This window comes from Ostrea edulis, chromosome 9, assembly GCF_947568905.1.
Source record: "Ostrea edulis chromosome 9, xbOstEdul1.1, whole genome shotgun sequence".
NCBI classification, from domain to species: Eukaryota; Metazoa; Mollusca; class Bivalvia; order Ostreida; family Ostreidae; genus Ostrea; species Ostrea edulis.
Window position 1 is genome coordinate 5,240,777 of NC_079172.1, and position 22,500 is coordinate 5,263,276.

At 36.2% G+C, this 22,500-nt stretch overlaps 1 protein-coding gene and 1 non-coding gene across 2 annotated transcripts in view; both read right to left on the reverse strand.

Moving 5' to 3' along the window:
- Positions 1 to 801: 801 nt before the first annotated feature.
- Positions 802 to 22,500, reverse strand: part of LOC130046546 (multiple epidermal growth factor-like domains protein 10) — a 24,244-nt gene continuing 2,545 nt past the window's right edge. The window contains exons 3-8 of the mRNA XM_056148332.1: positions 20,833 to 20,964; positions 19,987 to 20,017; positions 19,421 to 19,476; positions 19,162 to 19,290; positions 3,842 to 3,977; positions 802 to 2,359 (exon numbers count right to left, since the gene is read on the reverse strand). Coding sequence (XP_056004307.1) covers positions 2,050 to 2,359; positions 3,842 to 3,977; positions 19,162 to 19,290; positions 19,421 to 19,476; positions 19,987 to 20,017; positions 20,833 to 20,964 — 794 coding nt within the window. The 3' untranslated portion in view covers positions 802 to 2,049. The remainder of the gene's footprint in view (positions 2,360 to 3,841; positions 3,978 to 19,161; positions 19,291 to 19,420; positions 19,477 to 19,986; positions 20,018 to 20,832; positions 20,965 to 22,500) is intronic.
- Positions 2,676 to 2,747, reverse strand: Trnaa-cgc (transfer RNA alanine (anticodon CGC)). Its single transcript has one exon. It is a non-coding gene; the product is annotated as a tRNA-Ala (tRNA).

Sequence of the window (22,500 nt, forward strand, 5' to 3'; positions counted from 1 at the left end):
TTGTTTGTCAGTAGCTTACCTCGATTTAGAAACTGGCTATACGCAGAACAAGCTCTTGCATATCGAATCAGTTGAGATATATAAACACCATATGCAGGTGATAATGGGATATTGCTACATAAATATGGGAAGTTGACGATGGAGAAGCTGAAATCATCCCGTTTGTCATACAGTTGAGTTGTCAGTTTGCTGTTAAGTCTACTTTCAATAAAATATCTAAGTATGAAGCAGAAGTGGACGAATCTGTGGTGTCCTTTATTTCGAGCTCACAGGGATATAATAAATCGACATATGAATGAAAGCTATATCTAAATGTCGAATTGAAGGCCACAGCGAGAGATTTTTTTCTTCTCGCGTAGAAGTTTTTGAATAAATTTTGCTTCATATGAATATAGAAACAGGTCAGCTAACAAAGGAGCACAATTCGTGCCCATGGGAATTCCAACAGACTGTTGGAAGACCTGATCACCAAAGACCACGAAGATATTGTCAATGAGGAACTCACTTAGACCAACGGTGTTGAAGTACCATCAGCCCAGAACTGAAAAGGCAGGGTCCTTTCCATTGGTCCAATCCTCAACTGCCGTCACGACTTCTTCGTCAGACCGGAAATGACGTCCACGGATATCCCTTTTGAAGTTTGGAAATAGGAAGAAGTCGCTAAGAGCTAGGTCAAGCGAATAGGCAGAAATTGTATTAATTCATACCCGTTCCGCTATACAGCATTCAATGCAACTTTGCAAATGTGGACTCTCGCGTTTCCTGTTGTAGGAAAACACCTTTAGAGAGTTTACCTCAGCGTTTTTCACAGATGGCGGTTCTCAACTGGTCTAGCAAGTTTGCATAGTACAATCCAGTTATCGTACTTCTTTTGGGTAAAAAGTCCAACAAAATAACGCCTTTTGCGTCCCAATACACTGTGGTCATCACTTTGCCAGCAGATGGTTGCTTCTTGAACATCTTTGGCTTCGGGGACCCAGGCCCTACTCACTGACGACTCTGTACTTTATTCTCTGGCTCATAATAATGAACCCAAGTCTCACCTAGTCACCAGACGCAAAAGAAAATTATCTTTGGACTTAAAAGTCTTCAACAACGCGCTGCATACTCATGCTCTGGTTGCCATTTGCTCATCACTAAGGGATTTGGGGACCCAATGGACTGTTAGCTTGCACATACCTCAACAGTCATGTAAGATTGTTGAAACGCTACCATGTGAAATTCCTAATGCCTGCGCTATTTCTTCCACCTGAATTCGCCTATCAGAGTATACCAGATCCCGAACTTTCTTACACATTTCTTCGTCGGTGGCATCCAGACCTGGCTTCATCTCCTAAAGACGTTATACTGCGTTTCAATTCTTCTACCCAGAATTTAACCTGAGCCTAAGATGGTACAAAAGACCCATAAACATCGGTTGACTTGCCGTATATTTCCTTGCCTGATTTACCTTTTAAATACAAGTACCAAAGTGAAATTGTAGCACGGTACTCAACTTTAGATGAAAAGCATGCATTTACATCACTAGCCATGTTTGACATTAAAGATTTTATTAAAGAATGTTTCCATACGTGTGCAATTTTGAACCCAGGAATAAAACATGTATTGAAACAAGGCATGAAAATCGTGACCGTTTCGGTCAATCGGAAATGGGATAGACTGCTTAGTTATTGACTCGTCCTCGTATTTTGAAATTTATCCCGTAAAGCATTGTGAAATTTGAAATCCAAGTCAATGGGGAGTGATGTTATGGGTGTTGTACCATTTCTCAGAGAGACATTTCCCATTGACGTTTTACAATTCTATAATATACAGTACAAAGATAATATATTACAATCAAGTGCTTCACAATCACGTTCCTCAGTTTTGCAAATAAGATATTCACAGTTAACAACAAGAGCTTTATCAAGGTGAAGATAACGAACAGTGATCAATTATTGAATCAGATATCAGGCTACTGATTTCTCTCTCTCTCTCTCTCTCCTTCTGTCAATTTCTCTCTCTCCCTGAAGTCTAAATGGATTTCTTGCATGTCTGTTTCTTTGTAGATTATGCACATATCCTAGTGTACCCGTCTGATACAGGGTGTAAATACATTTCATCCTTTTGTTCTCTAGGGTCTTCATACATGTCAGTTGTTGAATTTTCCTGTAAGCCGTCATCTGGATTCACATACAATTCATACGGTGACTGGAGTTCTAAGTAATCATCATCTTTCTGAGATGGCTGTGGATCCCGTTCATCATTATGTGGAGTATCCTTAACCATTTGTTCATAACGTTCCTCCTCTGGGATAGATACCAATTGTAAATTACACGGTAGAGGTTGAGAGTAAACACCTTGATGACTTTGCCTTTGTCTAAAAGGAAAAACAAAAAAACTGCACATACAAATGTAAGTAGTTGATTGATTGATTGATTGTATCTTGCTTAATGTCTCACTCGAGAATTTTTCACTCATATGGAGACGTCACCAAAACCGGTGAAGGGCTTCAAATTTAGGCCTATGCTCGGCGCTTATGGCCATTGAGCAGTGACGGTTCTTTATCGTGCCACACCTACTGTGACACGGGTCATCCGTTTTTAAGGTCATCTCCGAGGACCCGTGACATTCACACCTGATGCCGAGCGTTTGGCTATGGAACTGTCACTACCTGTTTTAACGAGACTTAGGTGTGTCGCGGCCGGGATTTGAACCCCGGCCTCCCGCATGCGAGGCGAACGCTCTAACCACTGGGCCATCGCGGCGGTAAAAAAAAAAGTGGAAGTAGTATTATAGTAAATGATATCATTCCATTTGAGTTTCAGTGCGAAGTTTGTATAGTTGATTTGTTAGATACATCAATTTATTATTTTCATACCGGATAGATTGGTAAGCTATCAAGAACAGCAATGACATCACATGCAACTCAAATGGAATGATGACCAGCCATATGTAACAATAGTGTCTCACAAGGCCATTTGTGAAAGACGCATGTCGCTTATAAGGCTGGACGGTTAGCGAACAGTCACCACGTTCTGAAATGAAGAATCGAACCCAGAACCTCCTGGTCTAAAAGTGAGTGACGACTTACCTACCGCGACATATATTGTTATTCATACATATTTTAAGATAAATTATATTGATAAAAGTTGGTATTGTATTTAAAACAAAATACTTCAGTAAGGTTCCTGAAATGATTGTAGTAAGTTACATCTTAAACTGGACTTGGCCCTGTTAAATAAAAGTGGTTTGTCTCCACATACATTTCTTATCTTTTACACACAGCACGAAATAAAGCACAACTACGAGTAATTACTTTGATCAGAGCTTTCACATATATATAAAATGGTGTCTAGAGACCTCACTATCTACAGTTTTCAGTAGTAAACCTTTGTGTTAATTACTTAGTACAGGAATTACATTTGTTTGAACAAAATGGGGATGAAAATTTAACTTTATATTTGTAAGAACAAAATCTTTAAATCTCTTGGTAATGAATGGAATTTCTTAATGAGGAGTATGTTTCTTTAGAGCAGGTACTAACGACGATCTTTGTACTGTGAATTGTAGACAACCCTCGTATGCATTCTCTTCAAACACAGATGTTAATTTCATTACTTGTTCCCTTTCGGAAATATGTTGATGAAGCTTTCTGTTTTTGGTCAACTTATTTCGCAATTCAAATATTTTCCATCTTGGAAGTAGTTTCACATTTATCTCACGAACAAAGTGCCTACCGATATCTATATGAAGGGTATGCAATCTGTATTTTCGACAGGAATAAATATAATATCAAATCATAAACGTCATATAGAATTATAGTTCCACATGGAATCAATAGGTAATTTTGCTACATAACCTTAGTTTGTAATATCTTAACCACCCAATGGCTCCAATTGAAGAAAGTGCAATAAGGAAGGCGGACACCCCGACTATTCCGACTACCCACGGATCTATTCGTGTGAACGCACCAGACGAGCCATCTGTTCCAGCACCTATATCCAACAGAAAAACACAGTCGTTCAGTTCGCATAATATCAATCTTTTAACGAAACAGAAAATGCAATTACTTTGTTTTCCTTCATTTCACATTCTAAAAATAAAGTAGTGAAACATCGCTTTTGGTGAAGTCAATAGTTTGGAGGGGAAAATGGCGCGTTTTCATGTAAGTCCGTGGTCCAGTATTCATAATTGAGTTATTGTAATTCTGTTCGTAGAGGATGTAAAGTCATTGTTGTGTCTTATCTAAAAAATATGAGAATTATTCCCCATTAAAATTTGTTAAAGCCAATATATTTTATATAAGTAATTGAATTATATAATATGAATTGTCATGCTCACTGAATGTCCAAGGAAAAGGAACTGGTTAATATGATCGATATCGTCTCTAATACAACCTTTCGCCCGGTCGCATATTTCATCCGATTTACAATTGCAATCTTCCACGAAACATTCCATACTTAATTTCAGGACAAATTTTTCGTACCCACCACCAAAAGTACCACGCTATCATTCTTAAATACAAACGGGCATGCATGGGATTTGATATTGTAAGAAGTTTTTTTTTCAAAGATAAGAGCATGCTATAAAACCTGGGGCCCGTTTTATAAAACAACTTACGAGAAGTCGCAAGTCTTAAATTCTATTACACAGTTATTACTTTGAATGAATGAAGTAAAACTTTTCTAAGGCTTAATTTTCAATATTTGTGTTAAAAATGCTTGCATTTGGAGTGAATGATCTTAAAATAAACTGGTAATTTCCAGTATGTAAAGTTGGTCGTAAGTTCTTTTGTAAAACGCACCCCATGCCTGGTCCCACCGACCTGAATTTTGCCCTGGCTCCAATTTTGGTTTCTAATTATGCTCCATCACAAATTTTGGCTTGACCTCAAATTTGGTCTCTAAAAAGTTTTTGGTCTCAACCAAAACAAAACAATGTTTTGGTATAAATTTTGATTGATTTATTATTAGTTCTAGTTTTTGAAAGTTATAACAGATTTCTGTTTCTGTTGTTTTGTAAATGTGCACTTTGAAATAATGATGAACTAAAACACCAAAATCATGTCATTTATCTGCCATGACTTTGAAAAACTAAGACCAAAAATAAATCAATGAAAATTTTGGGGTTGATGCCAAACAGATTTTTGGAGGCCAAATTTAAGGCTAAGCAAACTTTTGAGGCCACGTCAAAATTTGTGATGGGGCATAATTAGAGGTTAAAATTAGGGCCAGGCCAATTTTGAGGCCAGGCCAATGGGACCAGGCCAGGTTTTTAAAAGTCGATTTTAAGGGAAATGTCAATTGGACATCAAATCAAAGAGACACATTTTTCATTCGTCATTTTAAAATCAATTTACAACAACAAATCTAAACGACCTAGTGTCACCTTTCCTGCGATAATTTGCATCATTGTCGTGGACTTCTTATATTGAATGGGAGATAAATTTCTATTTGTACATCTGCCTGTTATAAAAGTGTAAAGTTGTACAGGTACCACAAAATAGAATTGTTCACAAATACTTGGCATGGCATTTGTTACAAAATAAGGCTTTCTTTTGTAAAAGATTATTCGTGTCAAGTTATAATGCTAAAGCTCAAATATAATTTCATACATCATCGGAACACCATTTCATACAATGTACTATAATTATCTGAGCTTGACTTTCAACCTAAAACACTAAAATCATAATTAATTATTGCTACAGTTCAAAGAGTATTTGAGATATCATCCGGAAAGAGTCTCTTGCCGCAATTAACCTGACATTCTTGACTTTTGCACACACACGGTGCGTGTGTTATACAAGAACACGCAAAAAAAAAAAAACCCCAAAAAAAACCACGCAAACAAACCCCCCAAAACCAACAAACAAATAAAAACTAAAAAAAATACAAAATTAAGAGTTGGGCAAACAATCTCAATCAATATAAAGACCAAAATATAATAAGCATTTTTCCTAATTCATTTCTGCATATCTTGGGAAGTATACGGAATTTCAGGATAAACTTTGGAAGTAATGTAGATTGTATTCTAAGAATACAGAGTAGAATTTTATATCATTTGGTTTATTGTTTGTACATCAGCGAACTTGGGTATCCTATATTTAGAGTTCTATACCTCTACTCTTCAATAGTAAATTCGAACCCAAGCGATATAATCGCCCTTGACTAATACACAAAGCTTGTTGTCATTAGTCTCCGAATATTTTATTGGAAACGCCCGGTAGCATAGAGATTTCCCATCGCCTGTTCTCAGTGATAGAAAAAAAGCCATCATTATTCCTCATCAAATGCGCCAAGACGTCGGTTTGTTCATTCGTTAACTGGCAATGTCAAACACACTTTGAACGATGTCATGATTTTCTATACATACGAATTCTGTTTTGATTTGTCAAGAGTAACATACCTGCATTCTATAAACAGTTTAAATTTCTGACTAATTTTTTGCTTGGAAGCTCAGCGAATGGTAGAATCGCGTCATGCAAATTTACGAGAAACGATAAAATTGTCACGCAGAGACTCGTGGGTGAAATGGGAGAGGAGCGTACGTTTCAGCCGTGGCTTGCGACGATGAAGTTTTGAACGTGAAATTGTTCCTTGTCAATAGAGGATATGCCATCTCCGTTTCCGTCTTTTCTGAAAAGCATATTATCAAAAACGCCCCAGTAAAGACACTTTACCACGTGTTCATGAACGTATATTTTGAATACAATATCAAGCTTTAAACGAACACAACATATAGTACGGACATTTGACGATGTTTATGCTATACTGTAGATTTCTGGAAAATAAGCTAAGCACATGTACACGTATCTACAATTTGCAAATATAACTACTGTACTTAAATGATGGGTGACACGGTGCAAGACAAAATAAAGCATTATATCCATATCAATGAAAACTAATATACCTTAAAATACACGACTTTTATCTAAACAAAATAATAAGCAATCATAAAACTTATCATTATAAATTTCTTCATTTCGAACACATCTCTTCCTTCCTTGTTTCAAATATATTCCAGGCACTTGTATCATGACAAAGTGGAGTTAAATATAGATACATTTATCATGTATGTGCTTTGGAAATCAATTTTGCTTAACTGAAATGTACCATTTCGTATCATTTAGTTTGTATTTCAAAGTTCCGTCTAAGTGCAATTGCTTTTCCTAGCCAAATACCAAAATCCGTGACTTGTCAGTACCATATGCTATACACGCATTTCCGGAACATAATGTCAATTGCCTAATTCAATTCATGAGAATTATATCACATCATTGCTAATTTTTTAAGAATATAGAATTTTTTTTTTATTTGCTGGAAAAACACAAGCAATGATTCAAATGTTTTCTTTAAAAGAGATTCGAACCCGGGTTTTGTCGTGCTGTCAATTTTGAGAAAAAACATTTTTTTAATGTCTAATAGGAAGGAGGTTTGTGAAAATTAAAAACAATAAGGGGGTTATCGCTTGTATTGCGGTGAGTTAAACCTTTTCGCAATTGAAATTAACTTTCGATTTATTCACATATACTAACTGTGTCTGTTTGTGTCAAAACAAGCATTCTGAGAGTATTGCATGGCAATACATAGTCCCCTACCGGTTGTAAAAATTACTGCACCACAACAATATTCAAAGTTCATTATGTAGGTTATGGTAAGAGGGATAATTGGGGAACCAGGATAGGAATGGCTGGAAATCAAATACTATTCGAGTAGAGACTAGACCAGGAAAAAAGACAAATTTATAATTGGTTTAGGTCTTTAACCAAGTCAATAAACTGTGACATGTAGGTGATCATGAATAATTTAACTATATTGTTGTATTACTATGCTAGAAGTTTTGATGTGTGTAGTACTCTTATCTACAGAGATAAGAAACTTGGATGTATACTAACAATTTTTTTCTAAGTCCAAGGGCCATAACTTAATGAAAAGCAACGGACCGAGACGAAATTCGAACTTGATCTGTAACTTGGTATGGCAAAGCAATGTACCTAATATAAATGAATATCTGTAAGCACAACCAAACAAAATCCGGAAACTAATAATTTAAGCTATTTTTGTAAGTCCAAGGGTCATAGGAGTTAAAGGTTCTCGAGAGGGATGTAAACAATACACAATCAATCAATCTCTCATATGGATATCTCACCATTGCCGGGGAAGGGTTGCAAAATTTAGGCCTATGCTCGGCGCTTATAAATGGCCAATGGACAGGGAGGGATCTTTATCGTGCCACACCTGCTGTGACACGGGATCTCGGTTTTTGCGGTCTCATCCGAAAGGTTGCCTCTTATGACAAGCAAGAGGTATTGACGACTGATGTTGCTAAAACGCGTTACGGACAACGAAACGGAAAATATTGTATGCAATAATATTATGAGAAGGTCAGCATTTTGCAAAATGCAAGGTAAAGATAACGAACAGTGATCAATCTCATAATTCCTACAAACAATACAAAATAGATAGTTGAGCAAACACTAAAAGGTTTATCATGAAGAAGGGAACCAGAAATTACAGAGAGAGCGGGAAGTCATCCACAGAATCCACCGTTTCTTATACCTCATACCAATGCATATGTATTTTCAAATCAATACCTTACCATGAAAAATGTCAATAAGAGAAATAAGAAAAATATCACACTAAAAACCAGTTGAAATTTCAAATTTTATATCCAATGAATAAAAACTCCCCCCCCCCAAAAAAAAAAACAACATTGTAAAAGATAAGATAATTTTTTCAACAATTTTCCCCAATCATAGCCTTCTTAAATCGTTAAATAGTTCTACGCCTGGTATAATACATGTATGCATTTATATATCACATCAAATAAAGCGAAATAGTTCGGTGTGTATAAAAGGTTTGCCTAAATTGGGATGAATTTATGTGAGATTAGTATTGAATCTGAAGAGATACAGCGCGAAAGAAAGATTGAAACAGAACCAATGAAAACTAAGGTGAAGTTTACGATCCATAGTATGACGAAATAACAGATATGAAGTAGCTAAAAGGCTAACAGACAATTTATGCTTGAATGGAATTAAAAGGTCATCTCATTATTAATCTCAATTTTAAGATACAAGTATTTAGTATAGAAACAAACTGCTAGAAGTCCTCCCTATTTAGGATTGGAATTCTGCGGTCACAAAGTCTGTCAGTTAAAAAATAATATATCAAACACAAAATGTTTAATTTACTGACTTGATAAGATCATGAATTATCGTTGTTATATACATAACACACTTCCTGTTGTGAGTATACACGTAAATGTGCGTTAATGACGTTTTGTCAACGGGGGGGGGGGATTTAAAGTTCGTGTGTTCTTTCTATTCTTTACCCATAGGTTTCGCTGCTGTCAATGCCGACATTTAAAAATGCTTGTAAAACTCTTTGTATAAATTCTTATAAAAATGTTCAATTTCGCTTAATCAATTTATAATGCAAAATTTTAAGAGAAAATTGGTTTACCCTTGTAAGCTTGGAAACAAATTCCCAAAATTTTGATTTTAATTAGGAAGTATTTTCTTCCGATTTTTGGTGTTGTCTTAGCAACATTAATCATTCCAATTCTTATATTCTTTTCCGTTCCGTTCCGCGTTTTAGCAACATCCATTGAGGACCAATTCAAATCCGGATCCCTACAGGATGTAGGAAGAGATAGGATCGGATTTTGATTGGAAGAAATCATATAAATCAAGCTCATGATCACATTATGTGTTGAGAAAGGTGAAGATAACGAACAGTGATCAATCTCATAACTCCTATAAGCAATACAAAATAGAGCGGCAAACACGGACCCCTGGAAATATCTATTTACTTTCAATTTAGTATCAATAGCAATAAAGAAGATGTAATTTAAGTGTTTTACACACAAACACTAGACACCAAGTTTGGTCACATCCTGGGGTTTAGAACCTCTACCCTGGAGATCATGAAATTTACAATTTTGGTAGAGGCCTTCCTGCTCTACATCACTATGCATTTAGTTTTTCCTACACTTGTGTGGTTCTTTAGAAGAATATTTTTGAAAATTGATCAATTTTGGTAAGTTTTTGTCCCGCCCTTAGGGCCCTTAGGGCCCCAGGAGTGCTGGAGTCCTGAAATCTAAAATTCATGTTCCCCTTGTCCCAATGATGTTTCAAACTAAATTTGAAAAGCATTGAAATGATAGTTAATAAGAGGAAGTTAAAAATGTTCAATTGTTAACGCAAGACGACGGACGAATACCAATTGCAATAGTTCATCTTAGCTTACTCAAGTGACCTATAAATGATTCAATAGTTATTATATATCAGTTCAATTCTCTACGAAAACTTTCAAATATTGTACATATTATATAACAATTCTAGTCTCACTTAAGATTCAAACGTTTGGTACATTTCATTTAGTAGACATTAACGGCAAACTGACAACTCAACTGTATGACAAACGGGATGATTTCAGCTTCTCCATTGTCAACTTCCCATATTTATGTAGCAATATTCCATTATCACCTGCATATGGTGTTTATATATCTCAACTGATTCTATATGCAAGAGCTTGTTCTACGTATAGTCAGTTTTTAAATCGAGGTAAGCTACTGATAAACAAGTTGATGGTACAGGGGTTTCAACAGTCGCGATTGAAGTCAGCATTTCGCAAATTCTATGGTCGTTATAACGATCTAGTTCGTCAATACAACATCGTATTGGGTAAAATGCTGACGTGTTTCATGCCGATTGTTAAGCCGTTCTTGGCACACTGATTTTGACTGCGGATAACTCCGTTTACCTGATCAGGATATAGGACTCACGGCGGGTGTGACCGGTCAACAGGGGATGCTTACTCCTCCTAGGCACCTGATCCCACCTCTGGTGTGTCCAGAGGTCCGTGTTTGCCCAACTATCTATTTTGTATTGCTTATAGGAGTTATGAGATTGAACACTGTTCGTTATCTTCACCTTGCGTTTTATACAGTGTCAGTAAAATTAAAGAAAAATTATCTGAAGGGACTGATTTACGATTTTCTCTAAAATTTTGTTTTTCATTTTGAATGATCAAAATCTAATGTTTAATGCGTTTAAAAGAATTCGCATAAAATTAACGTTATACATTATCAAAAAAAGCTCATTTTAGAGAATTTTAATTGTTTTGTAAATAAAGATTGCATACAAAGATTGCAGTATATCAATGTTTACCAAATTTTCAAAAGAAATAGATATCGATCTAAGTTTATAATATCTTTCATATTTCAAGCATTCTTTAGATAAAATGTGTCATCTGTTCAAATTTGTGAGCATGCAAAATCAAGATGCTTTATATTACAAAATTAACATTTCACTGGTTTGTTTGTATATATGAAAAGACCCGAGTCTTTATTTACATAACACATATTTAAGGCTAAAATATTACTTCTATTCTTGCGTTCAGAAGGTCAAAATTTTGTTTTGGCTGTCAACATTAAATCAGCTATATTCTAAATGTTAAACATAAAAAATGAAAAATATTTTTCTAAAAAATCGTGAACCAGTCCCTTTAAATGATAAAAGACATTTAATCACTATGACTGTCTTACCCTGGTACCAAAACACTTCACCGAGTGGATGAAATTTACAATGTTGATCAAGGGCTGCATCCTATTTCTAAATATATATTTAATTTTTATTTAGTATCAATACTATTAAAAGTGTTATTTAGATGTTTTACATATAGATACTATATTACAAGTTTGGTTCCACCTTGAAGTCAACCTCTACCTAATATATAATTTCAGAGGGAGACATATTGTTTTTGTACCTTCTGTCCGTCCATCCGTCTGTCTCACAAAATTTTGTGAACGCTTCTCGTCCTATATTGTTGGACTTGAAACTGTGTACATTGCTTCATTGTCATTTATAGATGTGCATATTGTCAGGACAGGAGGCTCCAATTATTTTCCTAAAAGTTATAGTGGATCTATGAGGGATGGAGGGTGTAAAATAGCTTGTGAACGCTTCTTCTATAAGGTTTATCTGATATATTTGAAACTTTGTACAATGCTTCATTGTCATTTGTAGATGTGCATATTGGTGAGATTGGAGAGTTCAATTATTTTCCTTAAAGTTACAGTGGATCCAAGAGGGGTGGAGGATGTTAAAATAGCTTGTGAACGCCTCTCCTCCTATATGGCTTATCCGATAGACTTGGCATTTTGTACAATACTTCAATGCCATTCACAGATGTGCACATTGTAGGGACAGGAGTATCCAATTGTTATCCTTCAGGTTATAGTGGATCTGAAGGGTGGAGGGTGTAAAATAATTTGTGAACACTTCTCCGATGTGGCTTATCGGATTTCATAATGACTATGTTCCTGCTCATGCTTTCTCCTCCATATCATGCAGGACAATAAGGGAGGAGGTTTCATTTGGATCTGGGGAGACATTTGTTTTTTAAAACCATTTCTAGCAAAATTTACAATTTTGGTAGAGCTTTCCTGCTCCACACGACGATAACGTATATCACACGGATGTACAGTTATAAAGAAGAGTTTTGAAATGTTTGGCAGTTTTAGCCCCGCCCTGAAGGATCCGGGGGTACAGGGATCCCGAACTTTACAATGTATCTCCCCCTTGTTCCAAAGATGGAAATTGTGACCAAATTTCTAAGTTGTACATGCGTCCGTTACGAAAAAAAGCCGGAAAATGTGACCCTGGACGGACGGACGGACGGACAGCCAGACGCACGGACAGCGCCAAAACATAATACGTACCGTATAATGACGGGCGTCTAAAATGATTTGAAAGCAAAATCTATTTACAATGAAAGACATGAATTAGTTTTGATGAGCTGAAACAGCTGCTTTGAATGCTCACATGAGTCGCAGATTACTGTGTCTAGAGGGAAATACATGTAATTTCAGGGTTTTATTTTATAATGCACGGGAAGACTGAACTGTGCCTAATGCGAGTTCTAAAAGATGTAATGTGGAATACAAGTGTATGCATGTTGCGTGAAAATGTGAGAGGGGTGTTAGAGTCTTCCTGTTTTATGTATCGTAACTTTTTCATGGACTGTTTTTGTATAGCATGGTACGCCGTGCGCCCGTCTGTTAAGATTGAATGATTGTTTGCTGTTTTTCGTCACACTCAACAATTTTTCAGTTATCTGATGGCACCCAGTTCTTGTTGGTGGAAGAGAGAACCCAGATACAATGTACCTGGGAAGAGACCACCGACCTTCCGCAAGTAAACTGGGAAACTTTCTCACTTACCGGCGCATGCAGGATTCGAATCCGCGCCGACAGAGGCGAGAGGCGGTGTGATTTTGAGCGCGATGCTCTAACCACTCAGCCAAGGAGGCCCTCCCGTCTGTCAAGGGTAGGTTTCTCCATTGTAAGTGATGACACTAAAGGTGTTGATATACCTAGCAGTCCGTCTCTGAACCATTTCCGTTTCAATTGCAAGTATGACCTCAGTACAGTATGGGTCCCACTGAACAGTCATACTCTACTTGGGATTAGTACATGTAAGCCTAATTTACTTAAGTGGAGTTAATTAGGTCACTTCTAAGGAATCCTAGTATACTGTTCATATGAACAATTAGTTCGTATGTTCGGTTCCCTTATTGGTTATACCTACATCTAACTGCCTTAATTAGGAGACCATGGGACTACTTCACTGCCAGTAGTGTTAAAATAAAGGTCTCCATACACTAACTAAAAATTCATCATTTATATATGAACAAAGTAGTTCTTGGATTTGTGTAATTGTAATTGTGTCCTTGATTCCCCCGAAAGTTGTATGTAACTGTCTTAGGAGATCGCGGGTTCAATTCCCATCAGTAAGTCACTGCCAGTAGTGTTAAATGGTAGGTCTCCAGTCATTAGCTAATGAGCCATTCTTGAGAGTTATGAACAAGTAGTTTATTTGTAAAGTTACGATCAGCTTAGTGTACTAGTATAGCACACGTAGAGTTGTGTTTATTTCTGACGTAAATCTACGTCTGCGACTCTTAGTGAATACCGCCCCACATGTAAACGTTCGCTACGTCTAGATTTACTCTATGTTTACGTCTACGAACTTTAGTAAATATGGGTCTAGGGCCGTAACAGACAGGCGGCAACTGCCGCGACACGGGACTTCTGTTTTTAAGGTCATATCCAAAAGACCCGTGATTCTCACTTCTAAATGCCGAGCGTTTGGCGTAGGAGCAATCACTACCTATCTTAACGTCTTAGGTAATACGCGGCCATGACACGACGGGGCTCGAACTCGCGACCTCCCAGTTACAAAGCAAACGCTCTACCACTGACCGGTCGCTTGGTTAGAACATAGTACCGGTTAGAATTTCTAAAAGGCATGGATGATTAATATTCAAGTTGCTTGTTGACTGCAAAGATTAGGAGTCTGAGAATATAGTAAAGTGTTTTTCATCAGAAAGTTTAATATACCCAAAAGTAAGTTGAATAGCCTTTGCTTTGGCGGTATAAATTCTTGCTTCATTCAACCTGGAGGTTACAAAACTTTTTGAGCACATTTTCATACTCAAACTGTGTTTTGAATCGTATTCATATCGAAAGTGAAGATTATAAAACGTTTATTGAATTATTCTCACACTCAAATGGACTACATGCTCAAGATGTTTCGAGTATGCTTGGAGCTTGTTCAGTGTTGTATTCAAAATAAACATGGCTGAGTTTGAGTATGAGTACGGTAAAAGTTTTATAACCTCCAGACCTGTGAAAAAGTCATTTGTGATTACTGCATCAGCAGCGAGTTTATTTTGGTCTTTTGTACCATCTGTATAAATTTCAATTGTAGAGTGTTTAGATTTCTTTAATTTAGATCGTTTTTGCTGGTTTCAGATTTCTTGTACTCAGGCCTACTAAGAAATTGCAAAGTGTTACATGATTATTTAAAGGTAGGTGATACCGAATTATATAAATGTAAAAATAGAAAAAGGTGGATTGAGAAATCGTTTTATTTTACGTAAATTATGCGACGCTTCGATTCAGACTGCGGATAACTCCGTTTACCTGATCAGGATATGGGGCTCACGGCGGGTGTGACCGGTCAACAGGGGATGCTTACTCCTCCTAGGCACCTGATCCCACCTCTGGTGTGTCCAGGGGTCCGTGTTTGCCCAACTCTCTATTTTGTATTGCTTGTAGGAGTTATGAGATTGATCACTGTTCGTTATCTTCACCTTGCATTAATGAGTTAGTTACAATTTTCCCTATCAAAAATTCTATTCTATACCAAATGTCATTAGTTTATTTTGGTTATCCGACTTTGAACATGAATGTCAAGGTCATACAATGTTTTGAACATTAAACTCTCTCTCTCATTTGTATACATTTACATCAGTAAAACAAATCTTTAAATATTTCATGCGATTTACGCGGTCCTATTTTGCTATGTTATGTGGATGATACGGGAAAGTCATTCAAAAATACATACTCCTTGATTCAAAGGTCATTTGTATCTGGTGTATTTCATCCAAAGTCTTTTTCAAATCCAATTTTACAGGAACACTTTCCTTCGCGTAGATGACCATAAAACCTATCTGATCAAATCAGCGAACGTTCACACGATACTTTTTACCAATAACGTAACATACGTTATATAACAATCTAGCTTGCTAATACAATCTCTCATTGGGGCAAATACTCTCTTGCGTGTTTCATACCGATTGTTTGGCCGTTTTTGGCACACTTATTTTGACTACGGATAACTCCGTTCGCCTGATCGAGATATGAGGCTCACGGTAGGAGTAACCGGTCGATGGGAGATACTTACTCCTGGACACCTGATCCTACATTTGGTATATCCAGTGGTCTGTGTTTTCCCAACTCTCTATTTTGTATTGCTTATAGGAGTTATCAGATTGATCACTGTTCGTTACCTTCACCTTTCATACAACCCCTCTCCATAATCTTTTGAACATCGCGATATTTAAATAAAGGAAATTCTAATATTCAGCAGCAATATAAAACAAGAATTGTTCTTGAAACACAAATCCCCCGAAAGTATCTCTACTAATGAAACACTTTACATAAAATATGTTTTATTAACAATATATGACTATTTTGGACACGCAGAGAGCCAAAACCCTAGGGTTGCATAATTTACGATTTTAGTCCATCTTTTTCTACTTACTAGGTTACATTTACCTATTACAATTGGTTGTAGTCCATTGTGTGTTAATAATTGAACATTTTTAACTTCTTGATAACTACCATTGCAATTCTTTTCAAATTTGGTGTGAAGGATCTTGGGGATTGTAAGTTTCAGGACCCCAACACCCATGGGGCCTTAGGAGCGGGGTAAAAACTGCCCAAAATTTATCAATTTTCAAAAATCTTCTTCTCAAGAACCACACACGTTTAAGACAAACTAAATTCATGGTGATGTAGAGCAAGAAAGCCTCTACCAAAATGGTAAATTTCATGATTCCCGGGGTAGGTGTTCTGACCCTTGGCAGGTCCCAAACTTGGTATATAGTGTTTATGTGTAAAACGCTTGAATAACATCTTCTTTAGTGCTATTGACACTATATTGAAACTATATAGATTATTTAGAAAGAACAGGTAGTTCTTTACCAAAATTGTAAATTTGATGATCCCAGGGGTAGGAGTTTTGGTATCAAGGTGGGGCCAAAGTGGCCAGTTATTAAATGTGTGAACAATAGAGAATAGAATTGTCTTTCTAATGTTTTTTTCAATTTTGATATAAAGCATCTTTGGAATAAGGGGAACATAAATTGTAAATTTCAGGATTCCTGCACCCCAGGGGCCTTAGGGGCGAAGCAAAAACTACCTAAAATTGACCAATTTTCAAAAATCTTCTTCTCAAGAACTACACATGTTTAACTAAAACTAAAGGCCTCTATCAAAATGGTAAATTTCACGATCCCCGGGGTAGGGGTTTTGACCCCAGAGCGGGGCCAAACTTACTATATAGTGTCTATGTGTAAAACACTTAAAGAACATATTATTTAGTGTTATTGATACTAAATTGAAACTAAATGGATATATAGAAAGTGCAGGTAGTCTTTTACCAAAATTGTAAATTTGATGATCCCCAGAGTAGGGGTTCTGACCCAAGGGTGGGGCCAAACATAGTATATATTATTTATGTGTAAGTATGCTGATACTGTATACAATCTAAATGCATACTTAGGAATAGCAGAAAAGGGTGTACAAAAAATTGTGAATTACAACCCAGGGTTTTGACTTTAGGATGGGTCCAAATTAGTCATATTTTTTATGTTTTAATGTTAATACACATATTATATGCCAAGCCCTTCATCAGTGTATACACTTTTGAGGGCAGTAAAATTTTAAGAACATATCTTGTTTTATATTGTTGCTGAACATTAGAATTTAGCTTAGATATTCAGAACAGAATTTTTCTCTCTAGATTCCATAGCCCTTGGGAGTAGTGATACTTTTTCACTAGTTCTCAAGTGACCGATAAGGCCGGTGGGCCTCTTGTTCTAAACAGGTATTGGCTACAACCAATACTATATTCTAAGATATTTAGACACTGAAATAGGTAATACGGAAATATATGGGGTGCTCAAAAAAAATTATATTGAGGGAGTCGTAAGCAATATCTTTTCTTTTTTCAAGGACCCCGTATATTTCCGTATTATATCTCTAAATATGTATATTAACTAATTTATCTTGTCGATGATTTTACGTATACATTAAATTGGATCGTTGTAAAATTGTCTATATTTTGCCTCTTACTAACCTAATATTGACCACATTATTCATACTTTGTGCGGTAAGGCTGTTTCATATTATATCATGCCTGATCAGTTGCTTCGATGTTTTATCAGAAAGAGAACATCTACTAGAAAATATAGTGGATCTGTTGGACCTTAAATACAAAAAATTAAAAGTTGGGCAAACATGTACCACTGGATGTACCAGAGGTGAGATCAGGTGTCTAAGAGGAGTAAGAATCCAATGTAGACCGGTCACATCTGCCGTAAGCCCGATATCTTGATCAGGTAAACGGAGTAATCCGTAGTCAAAATCAGTATGCCAAAAATGGCCTAAAAACCGGTAAGAAACTCTTCAGACGACAGCATTTGACCCAAAGATAGGATATATTGGCAAACTAGATAATTTTAACGACCATAGAATTTGCGAAATACTGACTTCAAACAAGGCTGCTGAAACTCCTGTAACATCAACTTGTTTGTCAGTAGCCTACCTTGATTTTAAAAATTATCATACGCAGAACAATCTCTTGCGTATCGAATCAGTTGAGAGATATAAACACCATATACAGGTGATGATGGATTATTGCTTCATAAATATGGATTGTTTACGACGGAGAAGCTGAAATCACCCCGTTTGTCATAAAGTTTAGTTGTTATTTTGCCGTTAATATTTATATTCAATAGAATATATATCTAAGTACGAAATAAATGTGGAGGATTCTGTGGTATATTTGATCTGAAACTAAAAGAATGGGGAGGGGGAAGTGTTTCATCACCCTTTTATCTCAGACACTAACGTGCAAGAATTGTATACCAGCGTGGACATTGCCATTGGTACCTGAAATATCAGTTTTTAGAAGTGTTTATAGACACAAATATTGTTAATAATTTTGGAATTGTTTTTGTTTTGTTAAAATAATTAATACATGTAATGTTGAATCGAATATTGTTGATATAATGTTTATTAAAAGAATTAAATACATGTCATTACATTCAATATCTTAATTATAAGTTCTTGTACATACATGAATGTTGACTTCTTGTCACATAATGGCCCTCACTTGTTGTTGACTGTATACAAATATACATGTATATTGGTTTGTTCATTCTCATAAACAGTTCAGCTTCTTATCGCTGTCTAGAAATTGATCAACCCAATATACATCTGCATACTGACAGTAATAAACATAATAAGTATTATTACCAGTCCTGTGGAGATCCGGGTTAGAATAGGTCCTCAGTACCCCTTGCTTGTCGTAGAAAACGACTAAATAGGGAGGTCTTTCGGATGGAGGTCCCGTGTCAGAGCAGGTGTGACACGATAAATGGCCATAAGCGCCGAGCATAGGGCGAAATTTTGCAGCCCTTCACCGGCAGTGGTGACGTCTCCATATGAGTGAAATATTCTCGAGAGGGACGTTAAACAATATTCCATCAATTAATATTACCATCAAAATAATTTGCTTTATTATGCTAAAGAAGAGAATACCTTTACATCCGTGTTTTGGATCACATGTTTCATTTGGTTGACATTCACATTGTTTTATGCATAGCTTCCCATAATCTCCACTTGAACAAATCTGTGAACAATTGAAACCATACGTTCCAATGGGACATTCTGAAAATTTGGTAAAATATTGATGAAATATACAACACTTGACGTAATGCACCTTAATGCTAATGCATGATGAAATTTACATTAAACTGTAAATATTTACAGTTACGATTTTCAACACGAAATAACTCACTTGTACAGGTGGTGTTCACGTAGAGGTAATTATTACAACAGGGAGTTTCAACAGTTCTACAAGACATCAATTAATTAACAGAAATAGAAACCTTCTTCTTTGGGACATGCACATGTGGATATATAATGGTAAAAATTTCAGGAAAGTTGTGAGACTTTGAACAATATGTTTGTATATAATTCAATGGATATGAAAGATTGTTTATTTTACACCCGCCGTGAACCCTATCTCTTGATCAAGTAAACGGAGTAATTCATAGTCAAATTCATTATACTTGTAAATAATACATGTACAATTGATAATTCTCAAAATGTTAAGTAATGTAAAACTTTTACGGTACCAATCTTCTAATACTTATTAAGACTATTTTCCTTTTAAATTCCATTGATTGTCGATTTTACTTCAGTATGCTATCTAACGTTCAAAATTTGGAAAACCTGCATATACGTTATCATATCTCGCTAAAAGGATGACACACAATAACTACATGTATACAATTTTAAGCTGTAATGCCTCTTGAAACAGACAAGATCCACGAAAGGTAATGTAGGAAGTACAATAAATACCTAGTCCCGTTTCTGCAATATCCGGGTTTAACTGAAAAGAGATATAAATATATCAATACATACCATATATCCAATGAATTGAGTAATAATTGTTCAGTAGTAAAATGGTTCCTTAACCTAGTATTACTGAACGACACCTTTGTAAAACATTTCCGGTAAACAAATATATCGTTGATGAACCCTGGTTTCCGCTTTTGATGGTAATTGTATCGATTTTGATTTTATAAGAGGTCGATAACATATTTTAAGTAGTATTGATCGATGCAGTTGAATTAACGTTAAAATGTGCCTTACTATGGCACTGCATACATTCATGTAAGTGCAATATTTCTTTTGTTTCTGGGTTAGAATAGGTTCTTGGTACCCCTATGCTTGTCGTAAGAGGCGACTGAATGGGACAGTCCTTCGGATGAGACCGCAAAAACCGAGCTCCCGTGTCACAGCTTGTGTTTCACGATAAAGATCCCTCTCTGCTCAATGGCCATAAGCACCGATGATAGACCTAAATTTTGCAGCCCGTCACCGGCAATGGTGACGTCTTCATATGAGTGAAATATTCCCTAGTGGGACGTTAAACAATATTCAATCAATCAACCTAAGGACAGTCTTACTAAAGATTAGACAGGCATACTCTAAGGACGGTCGTACTATAGATTCTTAAGTTTGATTTACTGAGGTGGAGTTAATATTTAAGTTTCTTCTAAGGAATCCTAATATATTGTTTGCTCTTTAGTATTATCATATATATGTGTGTACCATTTAAGATCTGATTGAATGGTAGCTCTGAAGTATTTTACAGTTATTTTATCATAATTAGTACAAAACATTTACACAATAAAAATATACCTGAACATGTTCCACTTTTTGAATCACATGTTTCATCTGGTTTGCAATTACATAGTTTCAAACAATTCTTTCCATACGTGTTCTCCGAACAATTCAGTGAACAGTTCCTGCCATATGTTCCATTTGGACACTCTGAAAATTAGTGGAAAGAAAAAGTGAAGATAACAAACACTGATCAGTATAATATCAGAATTCCTATGAAGAATAGAAAATTAAGAATGGGGCAAACAGTGCCAAACACGGACCCCTAGGCAGACCAGAGGTGAGAGAAGGTGCCTAACATTCCCTATTGACCAGCCACTCCCGTCATCTCTATATTTTGATCGGGTAAACGTAGTCATCCATAGTCAAAATCGGTATGTAAAGAAAAGCTTAACAATATGTCTCTTCACCTTTCATGAATTACGTCAGACAGCATTCACCTTAATGGCAGACTTTACAACGACAAACAATTTGGAAATGCTAACTTTAATCGAGACTGTTGAAACACCTGTAACATCAACTTATTTGTCAGTAGATTTTAAATAAGTGATCATAAGCAGAACATGCGCTTGTATATCGAATCAGTTGATCGACATATGCAGGTGATAATGGAATATTGCTACGTAAATATCGGAAGTTGACGATATACAAGCTGGAGTCATCGTGTTTGTCATCAAGTTTAGTTGTGAATTTGACTTAATGTTTGTCATAAAGTTGAGTTGTTAGTTTGCCTTAATGTCTATGTTCAATAAAGCTTCCAAGTATGAAGCAGGTCTAGATGCATTTCAAATTCACTGGAATCGACAAATGAGTATTACCAATTGATCAAATGTTGTTACCATATCTAAATGTTGAGTTGAAGTAAGATATTCTTTTCTCTTGTAGAAGCTTTTGAATAAATTCTGCCTCATCAGAATATAAAAACAGGTGAGCTAATAAAGCAGCATGCAAGGTGAAGATAACGAACAGTGATCAATCTCATAACTCCTACAAGCAATACAAAATAGATAGTTTGGCAAACACGGACCCCTGGACACACCAGAGGTGGGATCAAGTGCCTAGGAGGAGTAAGCATCCCCTGTGGACCGGTCACACCCGCCGTGAGCCCTATATCATGATCAGGTAAACGGAGTTATCTGCAGTCAAATTCAGTGTGCCAAGAACGACTTAACAATCGATATGAAACACGTCAGACAGCATTTGACCCAGTGATAGGTTGTATTGACGAACTAGATCGTTATAACGACCATAGAATTTGGGAAATGCTGACTGTTGAAACACCTGTACCATCAACTTGTTTGTCAGTAGCTTACCTCGATTTAAAAACTGACTATACGCAGAACAAGCTCTTGCATATCGTATCAGTTGAAATATATAAACACCATATGCAGGTGATAATGGGATATTGCTACATAAATATTGGAAGTTGACGATGGAGAAGCTGAAATCATCCGGTTTGTCATACAGTTGAGTTGTCAGTTTGCCGTTAATGTATACTTTCAATAAAATAACTAAGTATGAAGTAGAAGTGGACGACTCTGTGGTGGCCTTTTTTTTCGAGCTCACAGGGACATATAAATGAAAGCTATTATTGTTAATAGACAAAACGTCATCGATATATTTAAATGTCCAATTGAAGGCCACATTTTGTTTCTCGCGTAAAAGTTTTTGAATAAATTCTGCTTC